This window comes from Embiotoca jacksoni, unplaced genomic scaffold, assembly GCF_022577435.1.
Source record: "Embiotoca jacksoni isolate LCO1_2020_lvr unplaced genomic scaffold, fEmbJac1.0.p SCAF_18, whole genome shotgun sequence".
NCBI lineage: Eukaryota > Metazoa > Chordata > Actinopteri > Embiotocidae > Embiotoca > Embiotoca jacksoni.
Window position 1 is genome coordinate 4324570 of NW_027185318.1, and position 13773 is coordinate 4338342.

The following is a 13773-nucleotide window of genomic DNA, read 5'->3' on the forward strand; positions in this document are numbered from 1 at the left end:
TCGCTCTCCTCTCCCCTGCACTCTGATTGGCTACCATCCGACCGCGTATCGTCATGCCGACGTTGCCTGGCTTTCTAACGGTTAGCAAGCAGCTAATGTTACCGCTGGCGGTTTCCGCCCGTTTCACCATAATATCGCCAAACCACGTCGTCAAACACTGCACAAAAGCGTTCCTACAGTTGGCTATTCCGCCGTTGAAGGTAAGTTTACCTCACACGGTTGCCAACCTGCCGTTATTTACCTTTTAGCGAGACTTGCTGGCTTCGCTTTAGCTAACAATAATAGAGCTAGCTAAAAAAATAAATAAATAAAGAGACAACCCGATTGTACGTTACAGTTTACTTTTCGTAAATCTCCCGGGTTTTTAAATTTTTTTTTTTATTATTATTTAAACGAGTTGAGACTTGTGTCTGATTATAAAAACAAAAAAAAACATTCCGCCCACGTTAAGCGCGTCCGTAAAGCTATCGGCTGCTCTGTTGTGTTTTCGTGGCAACTCTTTTATCTGTTGCTGTGGTCGACACATGGGCTTTAAAACATTATGTTATTTACAGGGAAAACACCTGTAACCTCAAAAAAAAAAAAAAAAAAAAATCCCAAATCATCCAACAACAGGCAAAGAAAACAAAACAACAACAATGCGTATAATGCGTAAAAGAAGCAGTATTCGTGTATTTTCCTTTCCATATAAGTGAATCTGTCGTTTGAGTGATGATAACTTCGTCCTCCTTCGTTGCAGAGTTCTTCACCCTGCCTGTGGAGATGAATGGAAACCCCCCCTCGGCTGCATGGAGATGACCTGCCACCCTTTCTGGAATGGTCAGAATGGGGCCAGATGTGCCCCTTCTTAATGAGTACAAGCAGGAGTTCTTCTGGAAGCGCTTCCCCCAGACGTTGTTGGGGGGTCCCCGCTTCAAGTTGGGCTACTGCGCCCCGCCGTACGTGTACGTCAACCAGGCGGTGCTGTTCTTGACGCCGTGGCTCTTCGGGGGCGTCGGCGCTCTGCTCTGCCGGCTGCAGCTGCTCCAGGAGCTCCATGCCGCCGTGCTCTCCGGTGTGCTCATGTTCGGGGCCGCGGCGGGCGTCCAGGCCCTGGCGCTGTACGCGGCTCGGAGGAGCGGCGCGCTGGAGAGACTCGGTGCACCCAACGTCCTGGTTGATGAAGAAGAAGTGGAGTTTACCCACTGCGTCAGCCCAGAGACGGTTCGGTTCATTGCTCCCGGGAAGCGGTTTGGGCTGAACGTGGTGCTGCATGCGGTACTAGCCGGGGTGCTCTGTGGTTTTGGGACATGGTATGTGTTCCTGGGCAGGCTGACTGCTCTCTATGGCAGCATTGGGGTATCTCTTGTCGTCTTTGTCCTGAGTTGGGTGACTCTGTGTATAGCCCAATATTCCCTCATTGTAAATACGGCGACAGAGACCGCCACTTTCCAGGCACAGGACACTTATGAGATCACCCCTATTACCCGGCCTCTCTATATTTTTGCTTTCATCGCTGTGGACTTGGCTGATCGGTGAGCAACAACAAAACAGTTGTCTATTGAACTGAAAAGTCATCTTATAGACTACTTACAGTTTTAATATTGTGAATATCTTTGTGTGATGTAGGTTCTCAGACTCCGTCCCTGAGCTCCAGCTGGCCAGCCAGGTTCTCCATGTGCTGTTCCTCTTCCTACCTCTTCTGTGGGCACTCGGGATACTGCCTCCCCTGGATGCCCTGCTCCTGTGGGGCATGGAGCAGGCTCTTGTGTTTGGCTTAGGAGGCTCGCCCATGTCTAGCAACCTCAGGTACACATTGAATATAATTTGCTCTTGTCAGCTGGTTTACACTCATGTTGAAAAGTTTATTTTACATTTTGAAAGAAGTAAACTACATAAACAACTGTGTTTTCAATTGAAACCAGTGGATCCTTATCTGTTTCTTATCAAGAGTATGACTATGTTTTGCATTTCTGCTATATCATATGCTGCATGTGTCTGTGCTGGTTATATACTGACATTATAGTCATGTGCTCAGACAATAATAGTCCATACTTGTTACTTGTTTTGTGTTTTTAGTACCACAACAGTTGTAATACTTTATTATACTTTTCCTTATGAAATGTATTTATTGTCATGTCACTGCAAATTTTGAGATCTGATTTCAAACATTCTATTTTATTAGATGCCAAATCTTTATAATGCTTCAATGCACATTATCTAAATGTGTCCACAGTACAAATTAATCCAAACATAATTTGAGCCTGACACTTGGATAGCCAGTTTTAAAGTAGTAGCTTCAGTATTTGTACAGCAGAAATGTCCTGGACATTTTCTGTTAGAAACTAGTCCTCATCAGATTCTAATAGTTCCACTGAACTGACAAGTGTGACATTCGCCTGTGTATTATCGGCTCTGATTTTTTTTTTTTGTGTGTACACTGTCCCACAGGCTGCTGTTGATGTTTGGTGTATCTGCCAGCGTGGCTTTGTGTAATTACTTCATCCCGTCGACGCTGGGTGTGGTTCTCTTCTCTATCTCTACGGGATTTCTGCTGAGCCTGGACCTCAGCCAGGTTGGTGCAGTCTGCGGAGGTTCCAGGGTGGCCTTCAGGGACCGGGGATTGCAAAGAGGGGTGTCACCACCTCCTCCCAGTTCCTTTGGCTGGAATCTGGGCTGCAGGGAGCTACTGCTATATTTGAGCTTGCTGCTGATGGCGATGGCAGAGGCAGGCCTGTTGCATCACTTCTTCGGTTCAGCTCAGACCCAGAGCTTTGTTACTGGTCCACAGGCTCCTGTGAGCTACCTCCTCCTCGTACTCTTCTGCCTCTGCTGGGCTCTAAGAGAGGTCCAGGGAGCGTATGTATTTGGAGGGGTGTTCATCAATCCCCTTTACCCTAAAGGCATGTCCAGTGTGCAAACATTCAAGCAAAGGAACAGAGGATTGTACATTGCTGCTGCAATCAGAAGAGTCCTTCTTTATCTTGGTGAGCTTGTTATAATGTGTATTTGAAGTCTGCTTTTCTACAGTGTTCACATCTCTATCACCTGTATGTGAATGTGAGTGTGTTTTTCTTCACAGTGTCACCTTTTGTGATGATTGCTTTCCTGTCTTTGGACAAATCTCTGAAATTCCTCCACACGGTTTCCCTCAGTGTGGGATTCACACGAGCCTTTAGAGTGGTAAACTCATTTTGATATCTCTTCAAATATGATTTCTTTTACTAAAATGAGGAGTGATTAATTGCTCGTTGCAGGATATTTGTGCCCCTCATGTTCAGCATAGTGGTTGCTCTTTGTTGTTGTGCAGGTGTGGCAGAGCTCAGACGATGCTCTGCTCCAAATGGTGGTAGTGGTCTTGGTGCGGCTTGCAGCTGGAAACAACGTACTGCCGGGGTGGGACAACTGTGGAACGGGAGTTCAGCTTCTTCTGGTTAGATCAACATTCATATCGAATTGTGTTTGTATTTTTGTCCCCTCAAGTTTGTAAATGGGCTGGCCACCATATTAGAAACACCTATCAGTATAATTCAGTCCAGTTTAATACCACTGCAGACGACCGTCTCAGTAATTAAACATATGGTTGATTCAATAGATCGCTAACGGTGTCTGTCAAAACTGCACATTATAATCCCCAGAAAACGCTTATAACTGAGCAGTTGTATTATATTGCATTAAATTTCACTGGTGTCTCTTATAAAATTTAAAAAAAAAAAAAAAAAAAAGTGTGTTAATTATGCTGCAGTTAAATTTTAATTTGGTTAGCAGACCTTAAAATGTAAAGGAAGAAAAACAACTGAATGAAGCAAACACTAAACATTCAGTATGCTGCAAAGACATCAGCTGATCGTGGTTCAGTAGATCAGCCCTCTTCACGTTTGCCTTTGTGATCCAGGTGGGCATCCTGATGGACAGACTGACCCAGTTCCTGGCCAAGCTAAAGTTCACCCTGACTGTGTTGGTGACATCTTGGACAGAGAAGAAGCAGCGCCGTCAATCGGCTGGAACTCTCCTGGCTCTCAACGCCTCCCTATGCCCACTGCTGCTGGCGGTGGTGACCCTCTCTGCCCTGCTCTCTGCCCCTTTGCTGCCCCTCTTTACTCTGCCTATTTTCCTCGTGGGGTTTCCCAGGCCTCAGCGAAGCTGGCCAGGACCCGTGGGCACCGCCTGTCCCTGCCCGGACTCAATCTTCTACCAACAAATGAGTGGAAGTCTGGCCTCTGCTCTGAGAACGGCCTTTGCAAGAGGGTCACTGGGTTAGTTGTTCATGCCTATTGTCTTTTCTGTCAAAAAAAATATATATATATATTTCTGCATATCTATTTTGTCATTTACTTTGCAGCTTTGAGAAAGTGTATGCCAAAATATTTAGATATTCAGTTTGAAGTGTTATTTCTTTATGTATGAATAGATCTGCCAATAATGTTTGGTACTTATATGAAAGGCCTGGAATTAATTACAAATCATTAGATTTTAAACAGATTATTGTAATTTAATGACAAAATATCCTTCCAAAATTAAATCTGTTGTATTGAGTTTTGCTTAAATGCCGATTTTGCTTTGAGTTAATGTGTATAGAGTATCTCTCTTCCTTTAATTTTGCTACCTACCGCCCACAGCAGCACAAATAGTCAACAGAGGTCACTTATTATTCACATTTACTTTTATGACCGTGTGTTTTGACTTGGGCTGTAATTGCAGTAACCGAACTTCCTGATGGGTCAAGTGGGGACTGTATGCATATCAAAAAGCACTGAAGCATCACCTCGTATGATATGGTTAAATAATGGGAGGAATGCTGTTGTGAGCAGACTTTTTCCCAAATACTGGCAGTAATGTGAGCTTACGTGATCCAGTTGAGCATTCTGTGAAGTGACCCAAAAAAAATAAAAGCTCTGATCTGTATTCATTACATCCAAATGTTTCCACAACATTAACTGTGTAATACTCCAAGGCTAAACCGAGCTGCTGCTAGGATTTAGTTCTCTGCTCGATCAGGAAAGGGCAAGAGAAAAAGCTGTGCAAGTAGCAACTCGTTATTTATGGATTGATGAAAATGGAATAAAATTGCTGAGGTGATATAATCCCTCGTCTTTTTGAGCTTGGGATGCCGTCGCTATGATGTATAATTCAGAATAGTGGCTTGTTAGGTTGAGACTCAGTCAAACGCTGGCTGTTTGTAGTGTTCTTTTACTATGCTCACACTGGAAGCTGTGGAGCAGTGAGCAGGAAAGGAATCTGCTCAGTGTGTCACTTTACATCATGAGGTAGCGGCTGGGACTATTCTGAGATGTCGTTATGGGACATGACATTATCCTTGAGCCAAGCAAGCACTAGTCGTCGTAAGACAAAAGCCTCCCCCACCTTGCCAGTGCTCTTTACCTGTGTTGAAATAAACGTCTGTCTTCTGTCTCCAAAAATTAAAAGGCCACATTGTACAGAAGGAGCGAGGTTTTAGAGAGTAATGAAGAGCTAGGCACAAGAAGAGATTTAATATTTAGATCTCTGCAGTCAGCTAGTTAAAACAGTACCATGATCTTATTGTACTATTCTGTCGGTACGCGTCTCCAAGCAGCTCATCTAGTAGCCATGTTATCCGCGTAGTCAGCAGAGGGACGCACAGCTGATACAAAATGAAAGGAGTGTGCGCCAAGAGCCCCTTATGTGTGTTTATATGTTGTGTGCAATCCTTTCTCATCCTCAACTTGCATATCACATCTCCTTATAGGCTGGATGCAATGATGACTCTTAATTTTCTCTCCATTTGTAGGGTCTCTAGCCCCAGGCTCTCATTTCCTTGGCCGCTTTCAGGACCGTATGGTTTGGATAATGATACTGGAGAGAGGATATGGCTACTGCACAGTCAACATTAAGGTACTGCATCTTCCCGGCTGTCTATTAAGAGTCACTCATTACATCAGGACTACATAGTGTGATGTGGTTCGTTCCAGGGCCTGGAGCTGCAGGAGACATCTTGCCACACCGTAGAGGCGCGGAGGGTGGATGAGGTGTTCGAGGCGGCTTTCGAACGCCCCGAGCGGCTCGGCTTCACCCAGGGCTTTAACCTGCACTGGGCCAACGCCCTCACACCTTGCGCTGCACTCGCGGTGCGAGTCTACTCCGATGCCCGAAATGTGCTCTCCGGTATCATTGACTCTCATGACAACTTGAGGAAACTTCAGGATGACTTCATGAAAGCCCTGATCTGGTTGCTCCTCCGATACTGTGTGCAGAGACATAAAGGAATTCTGTGGAGCAGTGAAGAAGGTTCTGGGATTGGAGGCATGAAGTCCCAGTCTTCACAGTTAGCCCAGACGACCTGTAACCAACCACCCGAGGCTGTCATGGTGGAATCCAATGTGTCCTCCCTCAGGTTCAGACAGGACAGTTCCAGTGTGACCTCCTTTGGTGATTGGTCGGATGAGGATGACTTATTTGGACCTCAACCAGCCAGACGGACGGTGGCATTAGTGACTGCAGAAGCTCAGTCTGGAAACGCAGCCCTTCAGACAGGGACCTCTCTGCCGGGCTCCGTGGAGACGGACAGTCTCTTTGAAAACATGGCGCTCTCTGCCCTGCAGCCGCTGCAGCCTCTTGGACTGGGCATCGGAATGCCAGCTGTGGATAAAGGCCGTAACCCAGAGGTCTTCAGAGAGAGCCCTGGCTCTCTCCCTCATCTGAACTTCAGCTGCCCCCAGTCAGAGGTATTCAACCTACCGACAGGGTGGAGGACAGCACCATTACTACCATCCCGCTTGCTGTCGCTCAGGCCTTTATTTCCAGAGGAATGGTTTCGTTTTACCCTGGGGCGGTTTGGGCCTGCTGTGCAGGGCGAGACCTCAGAGGACATGACCAAAGCCCTGAAAGAGGATGAAGCCTTGAAAGAACTGCATGTTCAGGTTGCACTTTCATGTCTCATCTCACTGGGGGCAGAGTCTGCATTCACCAGTCCTAGTTACGTCTACAGGCTCTATTGTGGAGATGTGCCGTGGACAGAAGGACTCGACTGGCTGTCCTCAAGTAAAGAGCTTTACCAGCTCACGCTTCAGGCTTTCAGGTAAAATCACCAGTTAAGACTATGATCACGAGAGCTTCTTTGTGCCAGAAGATCAATGAGAGTTTTACCTCTGTTTTTGTTTTCCTCAGGTTCAGTTTCAAGCTGTTGTTTGATCAAGCAAGCCTGGGGCCGATGGAGTCCCCTGAGGAACTGTTCAGCACTTTGGAGGAATATGAAAGGGACTGGTTCATCGGCCTGGTGACAGAAAAAGGCTGGCATGACAGCGTCCTTCAGGAGAAACCCTTCCTATTTTCTCTAGGACACGACCTCACTATGGTGTTTACACAGACCAGTCCTTATTTCTAGTTTAAGCCACAAAATATGCATAATGGTGATACCTCACCTACAGCCCATTCTTACTCTGTCATTGGAATACAAATTTGGTTCTTCAGAATTGCAGCTACAAGTTTGGTTAGTTTTGAGTTAAAGGTCATATTTTGTGTTTCCTTGTCCCTAGGGTACCTATACAGGACGAGTCCTGTCCTTGCAGGAGCAGCTGGTACAAGTGGGCCGCCTGAATGGAGAGGGGGTGCGTGGCCAGTGGGCAAACCTTTCCTGGGAGCTGCTGTACGCTACTAATGACGACGAGGAGCGGTACAGTATCCAGGCACACCCTTTCATGCTGAGAAACTTAACTGTTCAGGCAGCCGATCCCCCTCTAGGATACCCAATTTACTCTTCTGCCCCCCTTCACTTTCCCTGCCTCTGACCTGTGGTTCCATCTACCCTTTTATCCGTACTCTGGAGAGGGAAGTGCGCGCCTTTCAGTCGGTACTACCACAGCAAAATGTCAATGTCCAAAGTTTATTAGGAAAATTCGTGCGCAAACTACTTTTTAATCTGTTGACTCACAAGCTGTGAAGAGTAATGTCTGTACGGGAATCTACTTCTTGGTGCTTCATTTCCTGCACCATAGAGGAAGGAGCAGTGGCAACACCACCAGACTCTGGAACAACTTGCAAAATCTCATCTCCAGATAAAATCTGACATTGTGGACTACTTCCTACAACATCACATTCAAAAACAAAAATGGAATTTGAGCATTCGATTCTTGCAACAGAGTTGACCACTGATAGGTTTCCACCAAAGCACATAGGTTTTGTGGTTTGTTTATTGATGTTTGTGCTGAAACAAAAAGTGAACACATTTAGACTCCTCCCCTTTCGGAGACCTCCTAAATACCTCTGGTTTTATTGTACTTTTTAGACTTCACAATTTTCTTGTGATTTTCCCTCCATGTCCACAAAGAAGGGACAATAATTTTAATGTTTTGTTAAAAGATATCAAGGATGTGCCTTGGGTATGTCTTGCTGTATGTGTATGGTGTTTAGTGCTGTTGTTTTGTTTACAATTCACTTGTTTACAATTTAGAATGAAGAGTTAAATGAATGTGACCAGTTTCTTGTACATAGTGTTAATTTTTATATGTGTATCTGTATATACTTATAATAAAAAAATAAAAAGCGGTTTTGTTACATTTAAAAGAAGAAACTCGCCCAGGCAGTTACTTGATCCAAACTCAATTTTAATATTGAATCCAAAAGGTCAGTGTTAATACATAATCATTCCTTTATGTAGTCTGCAGGTCCGCTGTTCTATATTTATGAAGGCTATGCACCACAAGTTGAACAGTTGTTACAAAAAAAACTGTGGCACTAGTTCACCGAGCTCTCAAAGCATTTGACATTTTGCAGAAAAATCAAAATACCAACATAAGGAATGCAGTTGAATTGAGGATGTGACTTTCAGGAGGTTTTTGGTTTCGTGAAGTATGCTGAGTCTACATCCTACAAAAGAAAGAAAACGCTGTCAGCATTGAATCTGGACTTCTGAAAATGAAATCGAAATATTTTTTTTATTGAAGGATGAAAATTAAATGGAGATTTGTAATTGCGTGGTGGTCACGAAAATGACTTGACATTGCTTTTAAGTGCAGAGACTTCACTGTTGAGAAATACCGTTTACATTTTGGGAGGTTTTATAGGCGATTGTTTTGTCTCTAAAGGATACATCACAGCCCTCTGAAGCATAAGCATGTGACACCACAATGGCTGGCTAGCTGCAACATGACCTTTCTGCATGGCCCTCAGCTGTCGCTGTCCAGCAGAGGCCACCAGACACACTGGTCAGTCAGTCAACCAGCCAGCACTGCGGGGAAATAGTCATGCTCACTGTCATACCCCAACCACCGCCGCCTTCTTGTTAGACTCAAGCAAGGTCAGTAAAAGCTGAGACCCGCCAGCTGTTAGGAGACAGCTCTGCATCGTGTCTGCCACGTTTTGCTTTATTCAAGCGTTCTCAGTCCGTTCGCACAGTAAGAATCCGCCGGTCTCAGGTCTGATACAAGAAGGTCAAGCTCCCAGAAAGCAGCAGCAAGGCCGAGCTTACAGAAACTACCTCCATTAAATGGGAGAACTTTCTGATGCACTCCGAGTAAAGAAAGGCTTTTCGCCCGAACTTGACATTACTTTGTACCTACGTGATAAATAATAGACAGGGTTGGCTTCGAGGCTCAGATACACCAATGGCCCACCACAACAGGTGTTCATTTTGGCTCATCAGACTTGCACGTAGAACTGTGTAAACATAAAGCTGGTTGGCATTTCTTGGACTCTCCAAACAGACCTGTTTCACGCCTGACATTTTGATTTATCACAGAGGGGAAAACACAGGTGGAATAAATGATGGCCGGTTCCATTTGGTGCTCCACGAAGCCATGAAAGTGACACAGGATACGCAAAAAATATTCTACCACCCCTCAGTGGAACGCATCCATCATAACTACGCCTGTGCTTTAGCAGAGCTGAAACAAATTTAATTAACGATGACTCTCTTTCATTAGGTGACCCAGTCAGTCATTACAGTGAGCGGGCATGGACAATACCAGGAAAAGGTAAGCGGCTAACCTGAATAGAAGGAACATCAGTTACACCTGACAGCACAGAAATATGTGCTGTGAAACAGTGTTGAGGCCCTGAGCTGTGGGCGAGGTGGAGGGATGATGAAGTCAACTCATAACATCTGGTCCTACATATCTACGCGTTTACGACAACAGCTGACGTGTGCTCGTGAAGCTTTTGATGTGACATGGTGACATTTATTTTTAACTCTGCACACATTGATTTCCTGTAAGAACATAATGTACCTACCAGACCAGCTTTGAAATTCTGCACCCTCTTTCTGCCAAACATGCTGGTGACGGACCAGGCAAACGTGGGCGCATACTGCCAGGCGTAGTAAAACACGAGGAACGGCTGCTGAGCAATCCACATTTCCTTGACACCGTTGGCGATTCCCACCAGCATTAAACGCGCACAGCGACTGGTTGGCATCTTGTATTCCTGGCTGCCAACTCTGGCCATTGGCTGAGGCAATGTGAGGAATAAAAACCACTGAAACTGCAATTATGCCACACATGAAATAAATGAATATCATATGAAATGCATTACTTTGTTGAGTTCCTCTGTGAAGGCATTGTTGACGATCTGAGATTGCACCGGCCCTGGACACACGGTGCTGATGAGGATTTTCGGATAGTCAGTCAGCTCGGTTCGAAGGGAGTCAAAGAAACCCTGTGTACAACAGTTACAATCAGCCACATGACAAACTCATTTCTGAAGATCTTTTCTTTTTTTTTTTTTACATGTATAACTAATAGAAAGTTATGGAGGGATCCAGATGAACTAAATCGGCTCATAACGTTAAGTAAATAAAATTTTAAAGAAAGAGTCCTTGAAATCCAGAAAATCCCTTCACCTGAAGAGCGTGTTTGCTGGCAGAGTATCCTGTTGCCAGGGGCGCTCCAGCGAGGCCGGCGATGCTGCTCACAGTCACAATGGCCCCGGTGCCTCGCTGCGTCATGTGAGGCAGCACCTGCTTGGTTATGGAGACCGTACCCAGGAAGTTGAGCTCCATCAAAGCCTGGTACACACCGACGCTGGTCTCCAAGCACAGAGAGCGCTGGCTTCGGCCCCCATTGTTAATGAGGACATCAATCTGATCAGACATGGGGAAGAGGACAGGACCAGATATAGGACAAAAGCACAATTTGAGATCTATTGTCTTTTAACTAACAATGCATTTACGGAATAATCCGGCTTGGTCATCATGTCTGTACAACGCATGATAAAAAATAAGTGAACATACAGAGTATTTAAAATCAGAGGTTGTCTATTACTTAACTGAAAACCAGTGGCTTAAAGGTTGTGATTTAGTTTCGTATCAAACAGATTTTTTTTTTTTGTAATTAATGTAATTGCGAGAAATAATTTGTATTATAGAAGAGCAACTGCAGTGGCCTTACATGCCCAAAGTACTCAATCCCAGTTTTTGTCTTTTCCTCGTGCGATGTCCTCTCCAACAAATCAAGTGGGAGAACGAGAATATCTTCATCCTGGAGGCCGGAGTGCTCTTAAAGAATAAATGACAAAAAGAATTTAGCTGGTCAAAAGTGAGCGAGTTAAAATGTTTGTAAATTTTAAGTGGAGGTTTCTGAGCAAAATAAGGATTTAAAAAAAAAAAAAAAATGTCCTACCTAAACAATGACGCTTCACTCTATTCAGCTCATCCTCACGACGAGCAGACAGGATGAGACGTGACCCGCACTTCGCCAGCTGGTAGGCCAGCTCTTCTCCAATACCGCTGGAGGCTCCGGTGATCCACACCACCAACCCTTTCAGCTTGGTCTCTGGTTAACACAAACCACAAAGGTCAATGTTTCCTCAAAAAAAAAAAATCACATCACACACTACAACAGCAGAGTATGTATTAAGATGACAGTGACGGGTTCGACACAGCGTTGTTCTATCGATGTCCCCTCACTTTCTCACGCAGGACATTTGACCAGTCAAAGTAGGAAAAGCACAGGTGTAAATAATTAATGAACGCTGGCTGGCAAATACATTTTCACAAAGCTGTTTCTCTGAGTACATGGAAAGTTGACTTTTTAGAGACACTTGGTGCTCAAAGCAAAGCGACACAACACACATTTGATGATCTTCAAGAATATGATGCTTTATTGCAGATTAAATGAACCAGCAGTAAACAGCTAAAATGATCTAAACCTTTTACAGCTGTAAAATGTGCACAAATGCAGCGGTAATATAAATATTAAAACATCATACTTAATGGTAAATCACTGATAGGGACCAGTTTGTGAATTGAGTACTTTTACTTGAAGTTGAGTATTTTAACAGTGTCGAATCAGTACTTTTACAAAAGTGAAGGACCTGAATACTTCTCGCACCTCGGCTCCCTCCATGTTCTTCAATATGTAGTTGTGTATCGCTCATTATATTACAAATATTACACTGTTGGTACTTTACAACATTCATTTTACAGCGACAGTTTCAAGATTGTTTTTCAGATTTAGTTTCGCACAGAAAAGAATCACCTTTACTTTTAATGCTTTCATATCTTTGATGGTATTTCTGTATTTTGCATTTAATACTTTTATTAGTAACAGAGCTTCTATTGCTGTTTTTACTTCTGGATCTGAGTACAACTGCTCACTGATTAATGAACACGTTGTGAAGAACTGATACGAGTTACCAGAAAGATTTCGGGATCACTTTTAATATACAACACGTGGAGTTTGGACTTGAGCTCAGAGGGAAATGTGAGTTACAAACGATGTCGGCTGTTCAGCGGGTTACACCGTCCGTAACGTTACACATAACCCATTTAATGGTTAAACAGAGAGCCGCCTTTATAAATAACCAATTAGTGAAGCGAGGACAGATTTTTCTAGACTCACCTGGTCTGCGTCCCAACAGAGCAGCCCGCAGCAGAGTGAAGTCTGCATCCGCCAAAATGAAACACAGCAAGTGAATGAGTAGATAAAGCGGTACGACATAGTAAAGCGCAGATACGATGTTGTAGTCCATTTGTTCGAAATAAATCAAGCGCACAACACAGAGATGCGTGATTTAAGTTGATGAGCTGCCTTCGTGTGCGACCTCCAACCGACACAAAGCTGCAGCTACAGGATGTCACCGTCACTTCCTCTCTAATATTTTCAAAATTAAAGCTCGGGAAGTAGCAGCAGAAGAAAACGTGAAACTTGTTCCTGTGCTGTCGTAGATCACTGAAACTTGGTGGTTCTCCATAAGTGATCATTGTTTCAAAAATAACCTTGTTATTGGTGCCTAATAAAGTTGGTGCCTGACGCAAGTTTCATGAGTTTTTGGAGCATCGTTTGACCTTGAGCATCAACTTCCTGTGTCACGGGGAAACATCAAACTTAGCCACATCGCCCTATACTATATACTGTATAGTCTATACTCTATAATCTATACAAAAATGAATTTTGGGTCACTTTTTGGACGACATACTTTGGATATTTTGGATGACTTTTCATGACTTATGAGTATGACCTTTTTCTGAAAGCTACTCTCACATAACAATAACACTTGACTGTGTTTCTTGGTTGTTTGTATATAATATATATAGATATATACTGTACTGTATATACTGTGCATTTTATATTTTATATTTTTTACTGCTATTTTACTGCTATTTTATTGCTTTCTATTATTCTATTATTATCTATTGCTTCCTGTATGCTGCTGTAGCGAAAAAAAATTCCCCTCGGGGATTAATAAAGTAACTACCTAACCTAACCTAACCTACTCAGGTTACTTCTCACGGAGGCAACTGCTCTAACACCACTATATCATGTCTGAAATATGAAAAAAATATTCACTTTTGTTTGGTATTAGTATGATGTACAAACCCAA

At 43.9% G+C, this 13773-nt stretch overlaps 2 protein-coding genes across 2 annotated transcripts; one reads left to right on the top strand and one right to left on the bottom strand.

The window, feature by feature from the left end:
• The first annotated feature begins 54 nt into the window (after positions 1-54).
• Positions 55-8522, top strand: pcnx4 (pecanex 4). Its single transcript, XM_069152245.1, has 11 exons — positions 55-200; positions 740-1514; positions 1609-1788; positions 2431-2966; positions 3062-3162; positions 3290-3412; positions 3875-4235; positions 5750-5853; positions 5931-7036; positions 7126-7312; positions 7494-8522. Exons 2-11 carry the CDS (start codon positions 817-819, stop codon positions 7743-7745), a joined length of 3648 nt encoding a protein of 1215 aa, XP_069008346.1. The 5' UTR covers positions 55-200; positions 740-816; the 3' UTR covers positions 7746-8522.
• Positions 8523-8540: 18 nt separating this feature from the next.
• dhrs7 (dehydrogenase/reductase (SDR family) member 7) lies at positions 8541-13023 on the bottom strand. The gene is made up of 7 exons (XM_069152246.1): positions 12792-13023; positions 11571-11723; positions 11340-11446; positions 10793-11032; positions 10486-10608; positions 10186-10401; positions 8541-8823 (listed from the first exon to the last, which is right to left on the bottom strand). Exons 1-7 carry the CDS (start codon positions 12919-12921, stop codon positions 8782-8784), a joined length of 1011 nt encoding a protein of 336 aa, XP_069008347.1. The 5' UTR covers positions 12922-13023; the 3' UTR covers positions 8541-8781.
• Between the last annotated feature and the right edge of the window lie 750 nt (positions 13024-13773).

Coding starts and splice junctions, on each gene's coding strand:
- dhrs7 (XM_069152246.1), bottom strand. CDS start 12,921: ATGGACTACAACATCGTATCTGCGCTTTACTATGTCGTACCGCTTTAT. Junction 11,033..11,339: donor GGATTGAGTACTTTGGGCAT/GTAAGGCCACTG, acceptor ATGTCTGATCAG/ATTGATGTCCTCATTAACAA. Junction 8,824..10,185: donor AGAATTTCAAAGCTGGTCTG/GTAGGTACATTA, acceptor TTTCTTTTGTAG/GATGTAGACTCAGCATACTT.
- pcnx4 (XM_069152245.1), top strand. CDS start 817: ATGGTCAGAATGGGGCCAGATGTGCCCCTTCTTAATGAGTACAAGCAG. Junction 2,967..3,061: donor AAGAGTCCTTCTTTATCTTG/GTGAGCTTGTTA, acceptor TTTTCTTCACAG/TGTCACCTTTTGTGATGATT. Junction 7,037..7,125: donor CTCACGCTTCAGGCTTTCAG/GTAAAATCACCA, acceptor TGTTTTCCTCAG/GTTCAGTTTCAAGCTGTTGT.